A 22,705-nucleotide genomic window follows, 5' to 3' on the forward strand; every position below is an offset into this window, starting at 1 on the left:
GGAATGTGACATATAGGGACTAAATAGGATAAATGTGATGAAAAATAGAAAAGGCTGATAATTATCTGGGAGGCGGATAAGAGGAAAGAGACAGCAAGCTTAGAAAAGGAACTGGCTGCTAAGGAAAGTGGAAGAAAATGCAAAGTTAAAAAATGGACACAATCTTTTAAATTTAATAAAATGGTGAGAGTGTGGAATTCCTATAATTTCCTCTGAAAGCTCGTTTGGACATTTAAAAAAAAAAGCATAACCTGCCCCGTTTGGGGAAGTGCTGGGAGCACCCCATCATTACTACTCTTCCTGGCATTAACAGTCTACCCAGGGCAAGGCCTCCACGACCCCAGGAGCAAGGGCAGTCTCCAAGGAGACCAAGCCTGGCTGCCCGGCTCAGCCCCCAACAAGCCCCCGCACAGAGCTGGGGATGCAGAGGTAGGTCTAAACCAGATTAACCCAGAAGAGGAGGGGGCCTAGGATTTATTCCCCATGACTCCGATCAGAAACAGAACCCTCTGCCGGGAGCATCCTTCTCCCGGGTCTTTGACGCTAACCTACCCCAGACCCTCCCCGACCCCGCTAGACCAGAGACCACCTTCCCTGCTACAGACCCTCCCCCCACCTCCCGCTCATCCCCACCTGCTCTGTCCCCCGCCCTCCCGGCCTGAGGTCTGCCACCACAGCTGTGTACGGGGGGGGGGGGGGGGGGGGGGTAACCTCTGCTCCGCCAGGAGAATTTCCCGCCTGAGGGGTGGCTGTCCTGGAGGTGAGGGGTCAAGAAGGAGGCAAAGACACAATTCCCAAATGCTGGCGCTCACTCCCAGCCACCGGTCCTCAGGCGTAGTTACTTCTGGCCAAACGTGACTCTCTCTCCTTTCTGCTTACTCTCCTCCAAACCTAACATGAAATATTTAAACCTTTTTTTTTAAAATGAGGCTGAATAAAGAATGAGCATCTACAGTGAAGCAGAAATGATGCGTGTGTCTGTCTGACACGTCCTGTGCGTAAATAACCATTTGAGAAATGCTTCATCCTGTGCACAAAGAGGTCACCAATGGTACACACAGGACTGTTTGTTTTAGGGTGGATGCTCAGTGCATCCCCTGAACACGACCCGGGTCCGAGGGCCCCCTCCTTGTAGGGAGCGCTCAGGGTCACGTCATCCGCGTGGACCAGTGACTGGTGTGAGGTGAATGGATGCTGCATGCACAGCATGAGTATTTACCGTCCTGGAAGACCCTCTCCACATTCAGCCCGTACGTGGCGCACGTCTCGTAGTACGTGCACCTCTTGAGGTCGCTGGAGAGCTTCCGCGCCCTGGCGTCGTCGATGACCCGCGGGTTGGTGGAGCTGATGGCATCTGCAACAGACAGACAAGAAGCGGCGACATGGTGACCACGAGTGGCCTGGGGACGTCCCGCCACTCACGGCCCCCAGGAGCTCAACACCTGCCCCACGCTCAGCACCGCTGGGATTCGTTTCAGGACCTGGAGTTTTCACAACATCGTTCATCCCCAAAACCATCATCCCAGACGCCACAATGATCAGGTGCTTCAGAGGGTCCTGCTTCTGAATATGAAATTAAAAAGAATGTCCCCAAAGACCAGAAGGAAAGGGTAAGAGTGAAATGTGGCTCCAGAGGAAAATGCTTTAACAAGGAAAACCACACGGTTGCTATGTGCGGTGACCTTCTCGGCACACGGCACCCGGTAAACGCACGCCCTCCATCTGCCCGCTGGACACAGGCTCACGGAGCCCTGTTGGGTGCCTGGCCCAGTTCTAGGCACAGGGATGCCCCCCCAGGAAACAAGAGGGACGAAAATCTGTGCTCCCACAGAGGGGACATTAGGTCAGCTGGGGAGGGAGGCAGAAAATAAGTAAGACAGAAATGAGGAAGGATGATGGGTGTAGGATGGGATGTAGGGTAGGAGCTGGGTCACAGGGCAGGCTTCGGAGAAGCCACACCTGCAGCAGGTGGCGGGTGGGGGAGGGTGCCTGGGGCAGGGGCCGGCAGAGCGCCTAGCGTTTAAGGGGGACCCAAGGCCGAGGCAGGAGTGGGAGGGGGCCTGGGGCACAGGAGGGGGTGTCGCAGACTAGTGTGTGAACCACGTTGGCTCTTAACAGGTGGCTCGGGTCGGGGACCTCCCTGGTGGTCCAGTGGTTAAGACTTCGCCTTCCAAGGCACGGGGTGTGGGTTCGATCCCTGGTTGGGGAGCTGAGATCCCACATGCTTCGGGGCCAAAAAAACCCAGAACATAAAATAGAAGCAATATTGTAACAAATTCAATAGAGACTTTAAAAGTGGTCCACATCAAAAAAAAACAAAAGATGACTCAGCTGGGAGACACCCCTCACTTCCTTCACGACCTGTGTACAGATGGGGGCATCTGAGCTGCGAAACACATGTCAGGCACAAGCCACTAGTCTCCTAATAAAAAGAAACGCAGCCCTTTTTTTTCAGCTCGGCATCCACGAGGCCCCCTCCTCCTCCCCATTTATTCTGTTACTACTGAGTAACTGGGGGACAGCCACACGCCCCGCACACAGGACCAGAGGACGGGCTGAGACGTTCGGCCGGCGTGCTACCCTGTGACAACACACACTTTACAGGGCTGCTCCTGAGGTGGAATTTTCCCCGAGGGCATGCAAGCTCCTGAGTTACAGGAAACACTCAACATCTCTTTAACTAAAAACCTGCCAATGGGATTTTCTGTACTAGTTCAGGGAAAAGCAGTAGAAGTCACACAAGACAGTGACAACCTTTTAAATGTTTGCTGTTGCACAGGAAGTGCCTGAGGCACTCAAATTTCTGGAAGTAGTAAACAAAAGGGACATCTTGAGGGAATAATTTATTGATTTTTTTCCCCTCTTTCTCTTTTCCTTACTCCCTATTTTTTCTTTTTTTCCTAGTCCCATGGAATAGGTTTAACCTATAGTTCTGAATTACTCCTAGAGAAACTAACTATGATTCAGGACCCTTCCCCCGACAATGACTGGAGCCACCTCAAATAGATGTTCCAGAACATTCCCTGGAAGGGCCTGTTAGAGGGATTTCTTCAAACAGTATCTCGTCCTGTCTTCTTATCTTACAGAATAAAAAATTTGACTTGGATTTCATAATATTTAAGGAAAAGAAGTTTTTTTTTAAGGTGTAAACATCTTTTAAGAAAATAATAGAAAAAAAGTTAGAAACCCAGAATTTTCCAGTGCTTTGGTATAAACTAGAAAATACATGCCAGAGCATGAATCCAGCTTCAGATTTATCCTGACCCCGTAATCCCCCAGGCCCTCCTTCTCATCTCAGCTTCCTTCCAAGATACGTTGTCACGTGTCAGAAACAGACCCTACACTTGAATGCTCTTCTAGTCTTATTTTTCATTCCTCTTGTGACTCTGCATCTTTTTAAAGCTCGGGCTTCGCTCTCCAATCAATGTGGTCTTCAAGTCTTTAAAACAGATGTTTAAGAGACATCACACCATCACCTTGTCCTCTTAGGAACATCCTCCAGCTCCCCGTTGGTACCCGGGAGAGAACACGTCCTCCCACCTCTGGGTAAGGCCCCACACCCCACGTACCCTTCAGGAATTATCTTAATTCTTGTTTATCTTCTCCATCCCAGAATCTCCTACCTCGAGGCCACCAGCCCCGACCAGCTGGGAGGGAAATCTGAGATCCCCTCAGCCATTGTCTCTGGCACGCCACGCAGCCTGTACAGCAGCAGAATAAGCGTGGCTTCACAGAAAGTGAAACGAGCTAATGGTACCTAAGGGTGGAACCTTCCAGAAGCCCACACTCACTCCACCTTCCTGCCATGGGGGCTTCTAGGGTGCTCTGGGAATTAGAGGTCTGGTTGATGACTAAGAGGAGCCCTCAGGTGAGGACCGTCCCTAATTGATAACATTCCTGTCCTGCTCCTTTGGGACATGGCTTTGCTGAAGTCCAAACAGGTCTCACAAATGAATATGAGGGGACAGTGAACAAGCCCTCCATCAGTGTTCCCAGGGGCTTGCTGGGTGCAAGCTCCCAGGTGTACCTTGCAGGTACATGGCCCCCAGTCGACAGACGCTTATAAAACTAGAGGGAGTAAAAGGGGGTCGGTTCCTGCACATCAGGGCTTCCCCCAGAGCCTCTGTGGAGCCATCCCCAGGCCTCCCTGAGACACAGACCATCCACCATCCTGGTGGGAGGTGAAGATGTGCCTTCCTTCAGCCGGGGCGGGAGACACAGAGGCTGCACTTATCTCCAAGGTCAGGAGCAGGGAGAGATATGCATCTGCAATCCCAGCAGGACCTCAGGAAAGCTGGCCACATGTGGAAATATCAGGAACAAAAGCAACCACGCACTTGACACTGGTGTGTCCACGGATGCCCCCGCTGCCTTACGGGATTTCCTCCCTTCAAGGCCTGGTAGCGTCAAGGTCAACAGCAGCCTGGACGGAGTGATGCGGGGTTTGCACAGCCCCGTGCAGGGACCCCAGACTCGCCACCCCTACTACCCAAAACACTGCTGTGTAGGAAAGACAACAAACTGATCAAATTACCTTTCTGGCCTGGATTGAAAACCTACCTGCCCTTTATCCCGGTGAGTCCACCGCAGAAAGGCATTCTGCACCCTGAACACAGATCCCCTGAACCCAGGCGGCTGGTAAGGAGCCACCCATACAGACCCTGCTTTGGCTCAGAAATGCCCTCGGTAGGCCTGCAGGAAGAGGCGCTTACTGGAAATTAACTGGCTCGATGTCGATTTCAAGGCAGCTTGAAGCGAGGTCTGCTTTAGACGAGCTGCCCACTATAAAATATGACGTATTAAGAATTTTCAGGAGGCCAACTCAAATATGCCAATTCTGTACGTCCTAACAAGAACCAAGGGCTTTTTACTGGCGTGCCTTGTCTCCAAGTGACCACTAGAGGGTGCTTTGGGCATAAAAAACCTCTCACGTCCCATGTTGGTCTAAATCCACCTCTGCTCTGAAGGTTTCAGGTTTGTGAGACTGCTGGCCACGACATATATGCTATAAGAAAAAAAAAAAAAAAGAAAAAAGAAGAGGGATTTCCCTGGTGGCACAGTGGTTAAAAATCCACCTGCCAACGCAAGGGACACGGGTTCGAGCCCTGGGCCGGGAAGACCCCACATGCTGCAGAGCAACTTAAGCCCATGCATCATAACTACTGAGCCTGCGCTCTAGAGCCCACAAGCCACAACTACTGAGCCCATGCGCCTAGAGCCTGTGATCCACAACAAGAGAAGCCACCACACCGCAACGAAGAGTAGCCCCAGCTCACTGCAACTAGAGAAAGCCCGCGCACAGAAACAAAGACCCGATGCAGCCAAAAAAAAAGGGGTGTGGGGATTGGCAATGAAGTTCTCGCCATGAAAACCCAACCCTCACATTTTACATCTAGCACCCTGAGCAGATGACTTTAGTTTATTCCACACTTTTTTCTCCCAGCACACATACCCACTCCACGATTCAGGCTTATCCTGCCAAGGCAGCAGATTACCCCGCCAGAGCTCTCAGTTTTATTAGATCTGGTGCCACGCACACAGCTAATTGTTCTTGCTTGTTTGACACAGCTGGTTTCTTATTTGGAAAAGTCTTACATCAGGGCATGCAAGGGCAGACCAGATGTGCTCACTCTAAAGGAATTAACAAAAACAGAACCTGCACCAAAAAATGAAAGGAAAATCCAGTATTTCTTGACATGATTATATTTTTTAAGTTCCCCATTTTTCTGACAAAGCAGTTTTAAAGTTAACCTTCATCTGACTTTTAAAAACATTCCGAACGACCCCTTAGTTAAGTCCCCAATGGCAGGTACCAGCACATCAATGAATCTATGATCAAGGGCATAGTAAGTGATGTCGTTTTACTAAAAGACCAAGTTTTAAGTGACCTAGAAAAAAAACACAAAACCTACCCACATGGTAAGATTCTATGCTTTCTAAGGGATCTGCTACAAATGAGATACAGATCATAAGACATTAAGAAATAGAGCAGAATAAAACAAAACTCTGCATTATACCAGAAATCAGTATTAAAGGTGCAAAGGTTAACATAAATAACCTTTTAGGGCACTTATATATTCTTTTGTAACAGAGAGAATTAAGATATCCTAATATAGAAATTCAAGCACTTGGGGGTGTAGGGGGGGTGTTTTGTTTTGAAGTTGCCAAGTGATTTCTCCACTGAATCAAATCAGGAAGCGTGACAGTTTCAATTTCATGGATGCTCACTGTAAAAAGGGAGCCTTCAGTAGGAAATTACTGCTTCTTTAAACCGTTTCCAAACCCCTCCACTCTGAAAACACAGGCCAGGAATCACTTACTGCTCAACTGCTGGAGCCACAGAAGCACAACCTGCCCTCGGGCACCACTCACCCTGGGTTCCCACCAGGACCAGCGGAATCTCACTCGTGTTCCGGTAGTTGGCCATCCGGCTGTAGTAGTGGTAGACCGTCTGGAAACTTATCTCATCCTCCAAGCTGAAGACAAATATAACAGCGTCCACCCACATGGCAAACTGCGGAGAAAAGAAAGGCAGGTGAGCAGGAGGAATAGAGCGAGGAGCTCACAGAGAGAAAGGGAAGGAGCAGCAGCAGGTCACCTTCATGAACACAGGACGAAAGGCCGGCAGACACCCCCCGCCCCCAGCCGGGCCACGTCCGATGTCTGCTGTAGCGTGCCGCTGGGGCATCACGAACGCCCTTCTCATCCTCGCACAACACGCCTGTGATGGCCCTCAGCCCCTTTCCACCCGGGCCACGCTGTCTCCAAAGTAAAACCAGACATTCTTCCCCAAGGGAGTGTCTACCCTCTGGCCCGACTCGGCCAATGGAAGGCAAACCCCGCGCACAGCAGAGCCGACCTGGAGACAGGCACGGAGGGCGACCCTGCAGCTTCCTGTTTCACCCTAAACGCCCCACAGAGGCTGCCTAGGAAGCCGTGCTGGACCCCTGAGATGGGGCTCTTCCTCTGGGTGCCCAAGGCTCGGAAATCCTCCACCTCCAGGGCCAACTACTCCGTCAACACGAGAGGCCTTCGTATTGTAAAGATCAGCCCTCACTGATTAATTCCAGCACCCTTCGAGGAAATTACGACTCACTGCCGGAGAAATTAACAAAACCAATGAACAAAATGAGCAAAACTTAGGGGAAAAAAATTAAAACCCCACAAAGGCCTGACTCTTGTCATTTTATTCTCACTTTACTTGCATCCAGCTGAACTCACATCAGATCTTCTCTCTGGCAAATAACCACACCCTCAAGCACACGTTATCTCGTGGAACACCCATAACCATCTTGTAAAGCTGGAGCCAAGAGAGGAGAGGGTCCTGGAAGCTCAGGAGCTTCCCAGGGCCCCCAGGGTCACAGAGGTGGCGCTGAGGAAGAGACTAGCGCCACAGACCCTTCTCTTTGATGAAAGACCCAAGTGAAAATGGAAAAAAAAAAAAAATGTCCCACATGCTTTCTCTAAAAGAACCTGCAGCTCCCATGAAAGTTCTGATGGTCAAGGGATCAGCTCTAATATGTTCGGTGAAATTTTTAGTTGGTTAAGCTCTGACTTCCACATATAAATGAAAAGTGTATTCAGTTACAAATGGAGATTTTAGGCAACAAAATGTAAATAAACCTGAAGTTCAAACGATAAATATGAAATTAAATGAGAAAGAGAACTTGGGGCCAGTAGCCTTGGGACTGACTGGCTGATGCCTCCTGAGGGCCCAGGACTCAGGCTGACACGGCATCTCCTTCTCCCCTTCTCTGCCTTGAGATGTGTTTTCCTTTCTCTTCCCAAGAATCGGGGAGAAGTCAGCTTCCCCACGCCCACGAGCACCTTATGAATGCTTGTGGTCCCTGGGACCAGCCCGCACCTCCCAAGACTGACAACCAGCTGACCCTCCGTGCAGAGGAAATGCAAACCAGGCCACATCCTCTCAAGGGTGCATCCTGAGAGCCCCAGGGCCTAGTGAGCAGTGGGCACCCCACAGATGTCCCCCATCCACCCCAGTGGCTTCTCCACCAACTGCAAAAAAAAAAAAAAAAACCCAAAAAACCAGTTAACTGGCAGTTTTTTCACACCACCTAATAGGACACTAGTAGCCACAAAATCCTGCAACTTCACTCATGAAGGTGTCATTACCTTCGTAGACTATATGACATGATCTGCAATAGTGGAAACAAACATCATGCTCACACGTGCCTAGGAGTGGTGCCTTGAAAACAGTTCTTTTCCTTGAATGTCTGAGTATACTCGGCCTAGTTTTGAAAGGCTCCATTTGACATCCCCTCAAAGCAGGAATCTGCACTTTAACCAGGGTAAGCTTCTAGCCTAATGATGCTTCTGCGGGAAGTATGTGCTAGAATAAGGGACTGGTCCCCAGGGAAATTCACGGCCAGAGGCCAAGACAGAGACTTCCTGGGAGCCTAGTTCTCCCCCAGCGGGGCGGGGGTGTGGGCCGGCCACCTCAGCCCGTGCCCTGATGTCATGAGATCTCAGGGCGTCAGCATCCTTGGTGACGGGAACGCTCAGAGCATCGTCCCCCAGGGTCATCTCGAGGATTAAGTGAGCTGCATCACTCAGGGAAGGTGGCGGGGCAGGGGGCTCACCCAATGTTACCGATTCACAATATGTGTGCTTTTCAGACACGAGAAGAAACTCACAAGACGGGTTGCATTATTGCTCACAGCCCTTCAGTTTTTTTGTTTTATTCTTAAAAGCAATTCTTTAATTAATCAGGGACTAAAAGGAAGGAAAATGTTTCTGCATCGAATGACATCACATGTCCTAAGCATCTGAGGCTACGGAAAAGATGTATTCCATAGGAATACATGCTTTCTAGAGGAAAGATGTTTCTCAGAGGATACATACCACTGGAGAGGAAAACCCCTGGGATTTTTAATGTCACCGTCTGGGGATGTGGGGAACACTGGGCCTGAGCTTCGTAATAAGACAACCACCCCCCCAAGATACTTTCATTAAAAAGTCAACCCCAACAGCAATCATGGCTGATAAAAACTTCAGGGTGGGGCAGTGCTCCGAGCCCCTAATTCCTCGGGCTGGAGTTCCCTCTCCAGTGTGGGCCTGGGGCTCCTTGGGAGACTGGTCTCACTGTGGTTAAACTCTGGCCCAGGGCAGCCTGCTCAGTGCTCCACGACTGGCGTCAGGGGAAGCGCCGTGTCTCTGCAGCCCTGCGCCCCCCAGCATCCATCCCTGGCAGCATCCCTGGACAGCAGCGCCTCTGAAGCCACTACACCAGCTCCAACATGCGCTTCTGTACTTCTCTCAACTTTCTTCTTAGATTCTTTATGTCAGAGCTAAGATGTGCTCTTTAAGTGTGAGATTGTCCCTGGTCACTCCAAAACATTTACGAGCTAGAAAAGCGGAAAATCGCCCCCAGGTGACACCCACACTTTACCTACTTCATTCTCCTATTTCCAGCTGCCTCGGAGGGAACCCTTGTGATAGCAGGACAGACATCCCACGGGCAAAGGACAACTTAGAAAAAGTGATTTAGCTTTTAGCACCATCATGAACCTCCTAGGACAGTGTCAGACGTCACACCCTGTGCTGCTTAAGTATAAAGTAACAGACGTGCGCTGAACCCGAGCTCTCACAGCTACGTAACCTACTTTTTTTCATGTTTAACATGTCTTCAGTGTTTCCTTACTCTCATCATCGACTATGCCGTTTTAGCAAAGCTAAAAAAAATCTTTTCCACACTTTAACTAACGTCTTTGCTATCAGAACATACCTTATGGACTGCTTTGTTTCACAGTTTGACAGCACTTTTCTTTTAAATACTGGTATAGCTTATAATCAGTGGCATTTTAGACTCACTGAAACATGGTAAATCCACGCCATTTTTCTGTAGAGCTGCATACACCTACCTCAGTGTATGGAGTTCTAGAACTTTAACAACCTCCATATTCAACATCGTTCACTTAAATCACCAATAATCCTGTGTCGCACTTCACCAAAGGGTAAGTTCAAGGAAGAACGCCGGAGAAAATTTTTAATATTAAGTTCGCATTAATGGGTCTTGACTATGACTAGCTCTTGGTTCCTTCAAAGTGTTCAGCTAGTAAATTATATAAGTACAGTAATAAACTGGAGAGTAAGTAAACCAAAGAAAAAGGTTTTCCATACTCATGCTGTTTTTTTTTTTCTCCACAACACCCATTTTTCAAGGAACTTTCAAAGAAATCACACCGTGCTGCATCCTGGTTTGTGGTGGAGAATGATCCGGGCTGAGAAGCCTGGTGGGCAGCCTGGCAGTAGTGCTCAGATTTCCAAATCCCATCCGACTTTCTAAATGACTGTACTGCTCTAGAGATCAAACACTTACAGGATAAAAGGAGAAAAAAAGGGCTATAGACACTTCCAGATGTCAATTCAGCTGAGCTGACAAATCAGTGAAGATTCTGCTCTTCCTTCCTTCTTAAAAAACGCAAAGTGGGGCTTCCCTGGTGGCGCAGCGGTTGAGGGTCCGCCTGCATCCGCCTGCACAAACACGGGTTCGTGCCCCGGTCCAGGAAGATCCCACATGCCGCGGAGCGGCTGGGCCCGTGAGCCATGGCCACTGAGCCTGCGCGTCCGGAGCCTGTGCTCCGCAACAGGAGAGGCCACAGCAGTGAGAGGCCCGCGTACCGCAAAAAAAAAAAACAAAAAACAAAACAAAACGCAAAGTGAAAATCAGCCACACAGTCCAAACTTCCCTCTATGTTTCTGTCTGAAGGAACAACAGAATTAGTCCCTCATGGATGAGAAAAACCTCAGTCACAGAAAGCATTTTCCCGGGGCCTCTCTCTCACCTTTTCTTGTATGCACCTGACCGACTTCTTAGAAACACCTGTGGAGTCAGACCCTGACCAAGGAGGCACAGGTGAAAGCTGGTCACCAGTGTGCGTGCAGTACTCACCTGGGCCTCTGGAGGGCCCCCTTCATCTCTGATGAGCAGCAGATAGCTCTGTCCGTCAACAACAATCTCTTTCTTGAATCTGCCACCTGCCACACACACAAAAGATCTTGTTACCCGGGAAAGACAGAGCGAGGGGAGGGCAAACAGACGTGGGCTTCGCTTGTGGAAAAATACACCCTAGGCTGTGGCCCTGGGGGCAGCCCTGAGTGTTTAGTAGGAGGGGGCTGCGGCTCCGCCTCCAGGGACCCCTGGACTTTAAAAGAACTACTGAACTCAGATTCAAATCTCCATCCTTAAGAACCCGTGTTCCTTTCTAGTTAGAATACACAGCCTCCATGCAATGCCAGGATCACTCGTGGCTGAGAAGCGTGGGATTTTAATGCAGGCTTTGTGTGTAAATTCAGGAATTCTCTCTCCCTGGGAACACGCTGATACCGAGTCCAGAAACAGAGAGCACGGAAATTGTTCTCTCGTTGGGTTCGCAAAACCGAAACGAATTGTATCTGCTGAACAGGGGCCTGGTCGCCAGCACGTTGACAAATTCAAGGGCTGAGAATCTGTATTCTCCTCAAGAGAAACCCAGTTCTTGGAAGGAAAACATAGAACAGCATGGGGATGGTGTTTCCGTGGTCACAGTTCACAGGGAAGGGAAGGGTGCTCAACTACTACACACGGGTTAGACACAAACTACTGGATGGCAGCTCCGCACAGGTGGAGACACAGCAGAGCAGCTGGCGGACGGAGAGCGTTAGAGACCACGCTGGGTTAGCGAGAGACCACCAGGGGCCCCGCCGGAACGCTGGGGGCACGGCGGTGGCCACGTGAAGGCGGCAGGGGCTGACCCCTCCCACGCCCAGGTGCCTCAAGCATCTCCCCTCAGCGCCCCGGATCGGACTGCCAGGCCTCCCCTGGGCAGCGGGAAATACTTCCACTTCTGGGTCCCTCTGCCACGCCCTCTGCCACCTCCGGAGACAAACGACCTTCCCACGCTCTGGGCTCTGGGCCTGCCGCAGTCACCCCTCACTGGGCTTCGGAACTCGTGGTCTCGAGAGGAACACGCCAGCACCGGCGCTCATTTCAGCTCCTCGGCACAGAGGCCTTCCAGAGTCACCAGCTAACCCCCGAATAACTGAAAGCCAGCGAACCTCGCTGGTGAAGCTTCCCCACCGGCCCCAGAGGCTGGGTGCCGGCCCCCTGCCCCCCGAAGTCACACCTAGCTCTCCGCCACAGTGGCCCCCCGACGACGCGGACCTTCCCTCCGAGAGTCCGGGGTTTGGGCCATCCCAGCGCCCGAGAAGCAGAAACTAGACTCCCCGTCCCAAACCACCCCACCTCACCACACCCCTAATAAGTGTCTGCAAGTGGGCTTCTGCCACGTGAGGCTGGGGCGGCCCGCGGGGAGGTCGCCTCTGCAAGCGAGCACGCATGCGCACGTGGCCGCTCCCGCCCCGCATTCGCCCCCACCCCCACCCCGCCCCGGGCACCCCGTCACAGGCAAGATGCACGTGCTTAAAGAGCACAACTTCAAAAACCGAAGAAAACTTTCCAACTTTAAAACGGAGGAACTCTCATTTTGACCCACCTCATCGCCGACACCGAAAAAGGAGGGCAGAGTCCGTGGAGAACGGACGGAAGGAAACACATCTGATGGCCGGGGGGGGGTGGGGGACAGAGCGCATGCGCGCTGGACCAGACGTGCTGAGGCCCGCTCTGCACCTGCGCATCTGGCTGTAGGAGGACCCGCAGTGATTCACGGTCCCTGTGCCCCGCAGCTCCCCAAACGAGCCCTGACCCCCAGCATCTGAGCGTACGGAGGCCAGCCCTGGTCTGATGAACTCAGGTTCGACCTCCACGAGCCTTCACAGCTGCCCTGGGCACGCTGGTCTCACACGGCCAATTCCTCACTAGTCCGCGTGGTCTCCAGAGCAGGAGGGGAGCTCCCGCAGTACCAGCACCCCTCCGCTGCCAGCCGCCTCCCCCCATCTCCCTGGGGAGCAGGCACCCGGTGGGCGTCACCATCCAGCTCTCCGTGGATGACGCCCGCTGATGGCCCTGCTCCTCCCCTGGGTCTCTATGCCCTCGTGTGTCTCACAGGGTACGCGCTTGTTGGATGCATTTCACATCTATTCGTTCATTCACTTTCTTTCACATCTTTTTGTACAGTCACGATCCCAAGTTACGTGTCCAGATAGTTGAATCACAATATTCAAGTTAAGAAAGGTTTGCAGAGTTCTTTCTGCTCCTCTGCCTTGACAGGCAGAGGCCTCTGGACCTAATTTTCATCAGCTCTAAAAGGAGGGGTGATTCTCTCCTCCATCCTTAAGGCCCCTTCCAATTCTAAAATCACTTTTCATTTCCCCCCTAAGATATGTAATCAGTATGTCTCTTCAATGTTTTACAATTGCAAATATTAGACACTTGCAATGACTTCTGTGTTTTCTCTGGTGTTATACATACATCAGGAAACAAAAATGAAACACTCAAATGTATTTGCCATGAACCCAAAGGTTTGATTAGATAAAATTCAGCCCGGTGTTTTAAGCACCCAGATTGTGAAAAAGTAAGACTATGATTAATAAAGTTATATATAAAAAATAAACTCCTACTGCAGATAGATTGTCAGCAGGCTCAACGGGAACACAGACCACTGGGCACTGGAGAAACACAGCCCAGCAGGTAAATAAAATTAGACTTTAAAATCCGTTTTCTGGGCTTCCCTGGTGGCGCAGTGGTTGAGAGTCCGCCCGCCGACGCAGGGGACACGGGTTCGTGCCCCGGTCCGGGAGGATCCCACATGCCGTGGAGCAGCTGGGCCCGTAAGCCAAGGCCGCTGAGCCTGCGCGTCCGGAGCCTGTGCTCCGCAATGGGAGAGGCCACAACAGTGAGAGGCCCAAGTACCGCAAAAAAGAAAAAAAAAAAAAAAATCCATTTTCTACAGTTCACTTTAGAGACACAAAGGGAAAAAGCCTTGGGATGAAGGTGGGGGTGGTACCAAGCTGGTCTATACTCACCAGGGGCCACCTCTCTCATTATCTGAAATTCAAAACTGCCATCCATCCCAGCCATTAGATCTTTTCCTACCGAAATATTAGAGCATACTACCAAACTCTACATCCAACTTCATTTCTCATGCACATTTTTAAATGCCTATTTATAATCCTATTTCCAATTACAGTCATCCCTCACACTCCACAGGAGACTAGTTCCAAAATCCCTTATATAAAATGGTGCAGTATTTTCACATAACCTACACACATCCTCCCGTATACTTTAAATCATCTCCAGATTACTTATAATATCTCGTACAGTGTAAATATCACATAAATAGCTATACGTTCGACATAACTGTTACATAAATAGCTGCCAGCATGAGACAAATTCAAGTTTTGTTTTTTGAAACTTCCTGTAATTTTTTTTTTTTTTTTGAGTGTTTCAGATCCATGGCTGAACAAATCTGTGGATACAGAGGGCTAGCAGGTCTGTTTAACCGAGCTTTGTATTCCTAGCATTTAATGCACAGCCTGGCCTGCGGCCCACGCTATAAACTTGTTACATGAATAATCGTCAACCATCTCTGACTGCCAAATACTATTACATAACATTAAATTACCTGAGGGGTAGGTTTTACTTTTAGAAAGTGTACCCAAATCTGACCCCTGTACTGGGAACCATCAACATGCCCTTGGCTCAGCCCACCTGTGCATATGTGTGCAGTGTCCCCCACACAGCTGCCTACCCACCGAGTACACAGGGGTACAAGGGCTCTGTACCTGTGATGACATCTCCATGAGAAGGGAAAACGGAGGTCCCTCCTGCACTTAAGTCTGTTCCTTCCAAAGATGCCGTGAGGTCAGCAGAGGTAGACAGCACCACATTAAGTATGCAGCAAACAGGTAGAGATAGGTGAGCAGAACCAAGTTCATCTCTGGGCTTTGATGTTCTTAACTGAGTTTCGCTGGACAGTAGAAGAAGTGTTTGCATCTCATTTGAGCACACAGAGGGGACATTCTTCTTGTCTGAACTCAACCTCACATGCAATTTATTAAATTTCTGGTTCACCCAAAGCCTAGTTTTCAGAGTTTCCAGAAAACTGCCCTGGGAAACTCTGTTTGCCCTTGAGCTTGCCTTCTTAAGCGAGTCAAGGTCTTAATTTCTTCCAAAAATGAGTAAAAGATGGACCTGAATATACCTATCAAGAACAGGGATGCTGGATGTATTGTGAATAGCACACCAGGAAGAAAAGGTCAGTTGTTTTGTTCCTTTAATATCTTGAAAAAAGAATCAAGGGGGCCCCTTATAATCAACTGGTAACCAATCACTATCAAGGTTTCAAGGTTACTCCCCTGAGTCCTGATCTCATGCTGGGGGAACCAGTTTTGAATTTGGGATGCTGGCATAGGTAAAAATAACTGGGTTCCCTCTACTCTTTAAACTCAAGCTAGGTAGGATGGACCTACAATGGAGCCCTATTAAATATAAGGGCTGTCTACACTGAAGGAGGTATAACCATCTCATCTGGGTTGGCATTTCTGCTTTAAGGGGGAAAAAAAGAAAATCAAATTTTCCTTTTCTCAAAAAAAAAAAAAATCTTGTTGGGAGTAAACACTGCAACAGATGTTTGACATTTCTGTCTTTTTGGCTAATTGGACTAAAAGATATTAACATATCATTAACAGCTCTCCAGGCAACAGCAAGCCTTATATTACTTTACAAAGCACTTCTCTTCCCACATCATGTCCATTATTCCTCACAGCATCTTATGATGCAAATATCATCATCAACATCCACATCTAACTGGGGTGGAAAAGAAGTTCAGACACTAACCAAACTCCCCCCAGCCAGCAGGCATGAGACCCAATCCCAGAAGTGCTGACTGATTCTCACCTCTGCCCTCTTCCCTGTGGATTTCTGCTGAGACAGTTCATGGCACACAGTGTCCACAAACGAGCTTGGAATCTTTCGTGTAATTTCCTAGTACCCACAGGGCGACACCAAGAATGCAGGGCAGTGGGGCTGAGGATGTCTTTTCCTAACTCCACTCACAGCTCTGGAAGGGAACTATCTTCAGTTCCAAATGATAATCATCCCTGTGCTTAGGAAACTAAAAAGAAATAGACCTGCCTACCACTTTGTGTAATAGGGAAGAACCTTTTGTATTGTATTACAAGTTAATCATTAAAGGGATGTTGCCTATAAGCTTAAATGATACATAATGGCCCATCTCTGGGAACCCTGCCTCCCAGGTAACGTTTGTTTAGTTCACAGGAAACATCCTGACCAGGCCCACCTGTGAATGGCTGCAGGAAAGGAAGAAATGAACACATCCCCTCCGGAGGCTGATGGGAACCAGTAAGTGTTTGACTTTACTCCCTCCCCTTCTAGTATAAAAGGAGCCTGAATTCTAACTCAGGCAAGATGGTTCTTTGGGACCCGAGTCCAGCATCTTCTCGGTTTGCTGGCTTTCTGAATAAAGTCGCTCTTCCTTGCCCCAGCAACTCATCTCTCGATTATTGGCCTGTTGTGTGGTGAGCGGTACGAGCTTGGACTCGGTAACATGTTTCATTTTTTTTTCCTGCTGATTTCCATCTTTACTTTTCCACGCATAAGCAAAGGATGAATATCATTCTTGAGTTTAAAACTGCATTTGTGGAGCACGCTATTTCCCTTTTCCATAAGAAAGAGGAGGGGGGGGCATTATTCCAGCATCTGATCAGACAAAGTCAAGCCGCTAAGACCCTCCCCACAGCTGCAAGCTGGCCTCACATCTTATCACCCTCATGAGGCCCCAGCTCAGGAGCACCTGATTTTCCCGGAGGAATGGTTTAGAGATTCTTGTCATTTGTACCATTTGCCTAAAATTTTCTTCTTACTTAGCCCCAGAACAAATGTCTGTAAATGTTGTTGTTCCCTAATTATTTAGGACTGGCGGGATGACAGGAATACACTGGAGACAACTATGAATATTTTCATTTCTCCCGGGACAATATGAAAAATCTGATCATGCATGTGCCAGAAAGGCTTTAAACTTAATTTTGCTTTTTTAACTTTGATCAAAATACTAAAGTCAGGTACCTATTACTGAGGTTTTGGAGAAGTTTCATATCATGACATTTAAAAGGGATTTTGGATCCCATATTATTTTTACACTGGGGAAGAAAAGTTTTATTGGTTACATATCTGTTTACAAAATTTAACCAAATCAGACTTAATTTCCCCTGCCAAGTTTTAAAAGACTTACACTGTTTAAAAAAGGGGAGGGCAGGGACTACTATAAAAATGTACTAACACTAAGGATCTAATTAATGCCTGGCGATTGGTAAGTTCACGGGTGAAATGCTCATGCTTATGACTTGAGGTGAAATGGGATTTAACGCACAGGCCACAGTCTTTAACAACTTCATTTCACCCAGACCTGAGTAAAACAAAGAAGGAAGACTGAGATAGAAGTCAAAGTTCCAGGGTAAGACGAAAGACTTGAACTTTGCTATAACCAAATTTCCTTTCTTCCATATCTAATAAAATCGGGGGGGGGGGGGAGTAAAAGCCAGATAAAAAGTTCACCATCCACCAAGAAAAGAAGCAAAGCTTTACATAACCAACCTCGAAAACACTGGCCTTAAGAATAAAAAGGAGGACTCCAGAGCTGGGTGGAGAGCGGCTCCTGATCCCCAAGGGAGGAGGGATGCTCAGGAAGGGGCAGCATGGCCTTTGTGCCCTGTCCCCTGACGGTTAGGAGGTTCCCAAATGAGCAGCCGCCAGGGCTCTCTGCAGGCAAAGTGCCTGCGATACCCAGACTTTAAGGAGGGGCCCCTGCAGGGAGTGACAGTATAACACAACCCCCTCCCAGCCCCCGCAGAGGCAGGGGACCTGACGCAAGGCATCCAGCAAATTCCTACGGAGTGCAGCTCACCTCTGTCTGGAGGAGATGCCCTCAGAGGACAAAGGGACTCGTTACAGTGCGATTCTCAGGGAAAGTAACATCCAGCCTCAGCCTTCTGTGCCCAGCGCTTCCCTGCAGGGGACCGGGGGTGTGACGGAAGTCTGGGAAATGGGAACTCGGGCAGACTGGGCCATCCCTCTGGGCCAGGGATGTCTCCTCTAGCCTGTGTCCTGCCACAGGAAACCAGATGGCAGGGGGCTCCCCACACCCCATACCTGACCCAGGATGAGTGGCCAGCCTATGTGAACGGCCTGAGCAGTGCATGTATCCCTGCACTTGACTACAGTCAAGACAGCGCCAATCTCAGCAAAGGGGAGGATAAAGCTAAAGAAATGGTAAGACTATCATGCAAAGATAGGGCAAGGGGAAAAAAGCAGGGAGGGATTGCGGGAGTTCCCTGGTGGCCTAGTGGTTAGGACTCCGGGCTTTCACTGCCACGGCCCGGGGTTCAGTTCCTGGTTGGAGAAATGAAACCCTGAAAGCCGTGCAGTGCAGCCAAAATAAAAGGGGAGGCGGGTTGCAAGGGAGCCTGCAAAATCCAAAGAGCCGACGGAGGAGAAAACAAAACTCAAAAAGCAGAAGGAAATCCCTTCTTAACACTTCCCTCCCTAATGCCACTTAACAAGACAAGACATTTAACAAGACAAGAACTCCAGGGAGAAGAAACCGAAACAATGAGGGAAGAAATGGAAACCTCTAGAACTGAGGACCAAACCAACATTTTGGAACTAACGAATACAATGTGAAAAAGTAAGGGAGAGAAGAAACACCGCTCAAAGCTGAAATTCTGACATGGAGGAATGGCTTGAAATAAACTCTGTCAAGATGAAAAAGACAGAAGTTAATTGACAGGAAGACAAATGAAACTAACAAAAGGATAAATGGCACCTCTGACAATGAATCCCCAACAAAAGGGCTCAAAGACTATTCAGAGATAAAATACAGAGGCATTTTCTTGAAATGCAAGATATGAACTTGCAGATCAAAACAGCACATGATCTTCCAAGAGAAACAGACAGCCTCGCAATGTCACTTTAAGGATGGGGCAACCAAGGCCCTCGTGAAAAGCTGCCATGCCAGCCAAGATGGGGGCTCTTACCCCACAGCAGGGTTCAAGGTGCACCCCCAGGAGCACTCTCCAGAGCCACTTCAGGGGTTTGGAAAATGGCCAATGTAATAAGCATTTTTTACATATGTACAACTGGTTTTGAAACGGTTGTCACAATGACAACCAACCTGCACTGGGAAGTATGTTACACACTCACCCAGAGACCAAGATGGTGGCTCTGGCTGCATCAGGTAACCTGGGCAGAGGCAGAACCCACCTGCTGGGATACTGGGAAAGTCGCAGCCTCGCCCTGGCCTTTTAAAAATCTCATCCTGCATCTGTTTGCGCCTGAAAATCATGAAGACTGCACAAGCAAGCAACCTGCTTTGGGACATGTCCCACCTTCCGTGAAGGACAAGCCGGGCACACATGCGGTGACCGTTTTTTGTGTGATGCAAGTAATTTAAGCAACAACAAGGAAACAGTTAACCAGCTGGCTCTTGGCGGTGTCACAGTGCGTTCAGTGCTGACCATGGCCCAGGGGGGCTCCTACCTGAACACTTCTATGGAATGAGAGTCACTGCTTTCATTGATTCAACCTGGAATTTCAAGAGTCCTACTATTCCTACTACTTCAACACTTCTGGATGTATTTAATGGGAGAGTACCTTGAAATGGCGAATAAGGTGAATATATATATATATACATTTATATATATATATATATTTAAGTGTCACCTGTGTAGCTCAGGTTTTCTTGACATCAAGCAAATAAAATCAAAAATTAATTGGATGAAAAGGCAGATATAAAACTGAAACAGGAGCCCCTTAAGCCCTATTCTGTGATCATAAAATAGCTTTATTGCTGTCTCTGATAAGCAATGAGTCAGAAATTTATAAACTAGAACTTGTACAAGTTTTATTAACAGAACACCATGATGTATCAGAGATCTACTTAAAACATTTTGTAAAGATGGTATTGCTGCTCAAAAAAGAAACTGGAAAATTAATGTTTGGGGAAGTGGTTTGTTGCCCAATAGTTAAATTCAATTTCCTTACATCTTAACTTCCAAGAACTTTGAGAAAAAGGTAAATCAGCAGCTTAACACATGAAACCCATTAAGAGTTCTCTCTTCCAAGTGCTCTCTTCTCGCGACTAAAATAAACACAGAAACCCTGGGAAGGTGGAGGCTGGTTGACCTGGACCAATCTCCAATCATCAACGTCCAGGGACAGGCCCAATTCCACTTTCATAAAGTTTTATTAGCTTTTCCCCTGCAAAAAAACACTAAAAATGGCTGTAAAATAGGATTAACCCAACAAAATGTTCTCTGTAATCACAGCAGCAGAACCTCAGATACTGCAAAGAATAAAACATGCCCTGCGATATCAGCAACCCCAGAAGGCACGCAGGTCCTGGAGCCCAAAGCATTCTTTTTCTTGTGAAGATGTCCACGGGCTCTGTGGTGGACAGGGAAGCCTGGACGTCGCTGTCCTCAGCTCACACTCTAGGTGTGATGCAGCTCACGCTCCAGGTATGATGCTGGCGCCTGGGCCCGCAGCCTGTTCCCTTGGGCTCAGAGCCCCAGGCCCATTCAGGCTGCCCTGGCTCCACACACTCAGACTTTCCTGCAAAGCTGTCTTTGAAAGTTAGGACCTACCCTGCCCCCCACCCTCAAAGTTCACATACTGTCCTCCACTGAACTCAGTACTTTCCCCAATAACTCAGCAGCTGTTCCAAGGGACAGGCAGCCTGCAGGGGCCGGCACGGCCCAGCACGCAGGAGACCTGGTGACCCGAGGTCCCGCTGAGGCCCCTGAACGTGGATGCTGAGCCGTCAGGTGGGCTGTGGCCCTTTCAGGACAGCAGAGTGTGTGTATCCAGGCAGGGGGAGTGCAGTGCAGAGGAACGGGCTTGAAGCCACCCGCCAAGGGTCTGCCTCTGAGCTGGGCGACCCTGTGAGGCTTCAGTAGCGGCTGGTGCCTCAGCTCCCTTGTGTGAAAACTCAACGGACACCACCACCTGCCTCTGTAGCCACAGCAAAGGTGAGCGGGAGCTGATCTGTGTCAGCTGTCAGGCTCCCGAAACACTACCTGTGTCCCCTGAACACCAACTAAGCTCTGCTATGTTACACTGGCGACTTTGTCTGGGGACTTGCACATTGAGGGAGAGTCTCAGAGTGAAATTCAAGGACAAGGAAGGGGCTTCCCTGGTGGCGCAGTGGTTGAGAGTCCGCCCGCCAATGCAGGGGACACGGGTTCATGCCCCGGTCCGGGAAGATCCCACATGCCGCGGAGCAGCTGGGCCCGTGAGCCATGGCCGCTGAGCCTGCGCATCCGGAGCCTGTGCTCTGCAACGGGAGAGGCCACAACAGTGAGAGGCCCGCGTACCGCCAAAAACAAAAAAACAAAAAAACGACAAGGAAGAATCAAGACCACAGTAAGCAGAGAATGAAAGAAAGGTGTGTGTCTCACGCTCAAATTCCCATATGAAAACCAGGATTCTCCTTAACACTCTGCCACAATTCCAGGTACTCTGGGAGACCCAGGGTAATAATTATTTTTCCCAAGTCTAAAGAGCTCACGAGATAGCAAGTTCTGGATGGTGCTACTCATACTGCCCCAGGGAGAAGATTTTATGAGTCCCAGTAACCGTCTCAATATTTATCCAAGTGTACGGTGTGTTTCTAATCTCAGATGGGGACTTCCATGCAAGCAGTAGAGGAACACAGGGGAATATATCTGATTTACACTCCACCTGTGACACAGTTTGGCTCTTACTAGTATGTGGCAAGGGTTCTCCCCCTGTGTTTGCCGTTCTCCATTTCTCTGTTAGCTCCCTACACTGGGGCAATAAAACCCTGGTCTTCAGAAGCACCACTCAGCAAGCATTTAGCAAAGCCCATTATGGCGAATAATAAGCACAGTGCTGGTGCCAGGAACAGAGTGAACAGGACAGAATCTCTAACTGTCAAGGGCAGCGGGAGGAAATGGGAACTGACCAGGAGAGCCAGCTGGGTGGGGTATGGGAGGGGATCAGGCACCAGGTACAGACACAGCCTGTGCCCCCTGGAACCCACTGGGAACCCACTGAGCGGATGGGGTGGGGGGGCATGGTTTTCAGTCAGCCCCCTGAAGGAGGAAATAGCCACATAATGATGGGCCCCACCCTATAAAATCTAATATACGGGTCCACCTTGGAGCTACTGTGGGTTCAGTTCCAGACCACCGCAATAAAGCAGGTATCACAATAAAACGAGTCACGGGAATGTTGGGGATTCCCAGTGCATGTAAGTTATGTTTATACTCTACTGTAGTAGTCTGTTAAGCAGCATTATGTCTAAAAAACATACATACCTTAATTTCAAAATACTGCTAAAAAGTGCTGACCATCATCTGAGCCTTCATCAAGTCACAACCTTTCTGCTGGTAGAGAGTTTGAAATATTTCAAGCATTATCCAAATGTAACACAGAGACGTGAGGTGAGCAAGTGCTGTTGGGAAAAATGGCGCCGACAGACTCACTCGATACGGGGTTGCCACAAACCTTCCATTTGTTTAAAAAAACAAACAAACTGCAATATCTGGGAAGTGCCAATAAAATGAGGTATGCCTGTGTGACCAAAGAAGTAAGCTGTTTGTTGGAAATGTTCCAATACCCACTGTGGTGGCTGTACGTGAACATTCCAGCATCTACTGCCGTCTCTGAAATAGTTTGGTGGTAAATGGAATATTAGTCGTGCACATACTTGTTTCCCTGGGGGGAAATGTACTTAAGGTTATTTGTTTGTTTTATTTTTAGTATTCT

The 22,705-nt window shown here is 49.0% G+C and overlaps 1 protein-coding gene across 6 annotated transcripts in view; it reads right to left on the bottom strand.

The window, feature by feature from the left end:
• AGAP1 (ArfGAP with GTPase domain, ankyrin repeat and PH domain 1) overlaps positions 1–22,705 on the bottom strand; it is a 574,296-nt gene that overhangs the window by 339,966 nt on the left and 211,625 nt on the right. For all 6 annotated transcript variants that reach the window (XM_082631241.1, XM_082631240.1, XM_082631242.1 and 3 more), the window contains exons 4-6: positions 10,913–10,998; positions 6,373–6,514; positions 1,220–1,354 (exon numbers count right to left, since the gene is read on the bottom strand). In XM_082631241.1, the coding sequence (XP_082487367.1) occupies positions 1,220–1,354; positions 6,373–6,514; positions 10,913–10,998 (363 nt within the window). The remainder of the gene's footprint in view (positions 1–1,219; positions 1,355–6,372; positions 6,515–10,912; positions 10,999–22,705) is intronic.

This window comes from Mesoplodon mirus, assembly GCF_964341445.2.
Source record: "Mesoplodon mirus genome assembly, chromosome: 8".
Lineage (NCBI taxonomy): Eukaryota > Metazoa > Chordata > Mammalia > Artiodactyla > Ziphiidae > Mesoplodon > Mesoplodon mirus.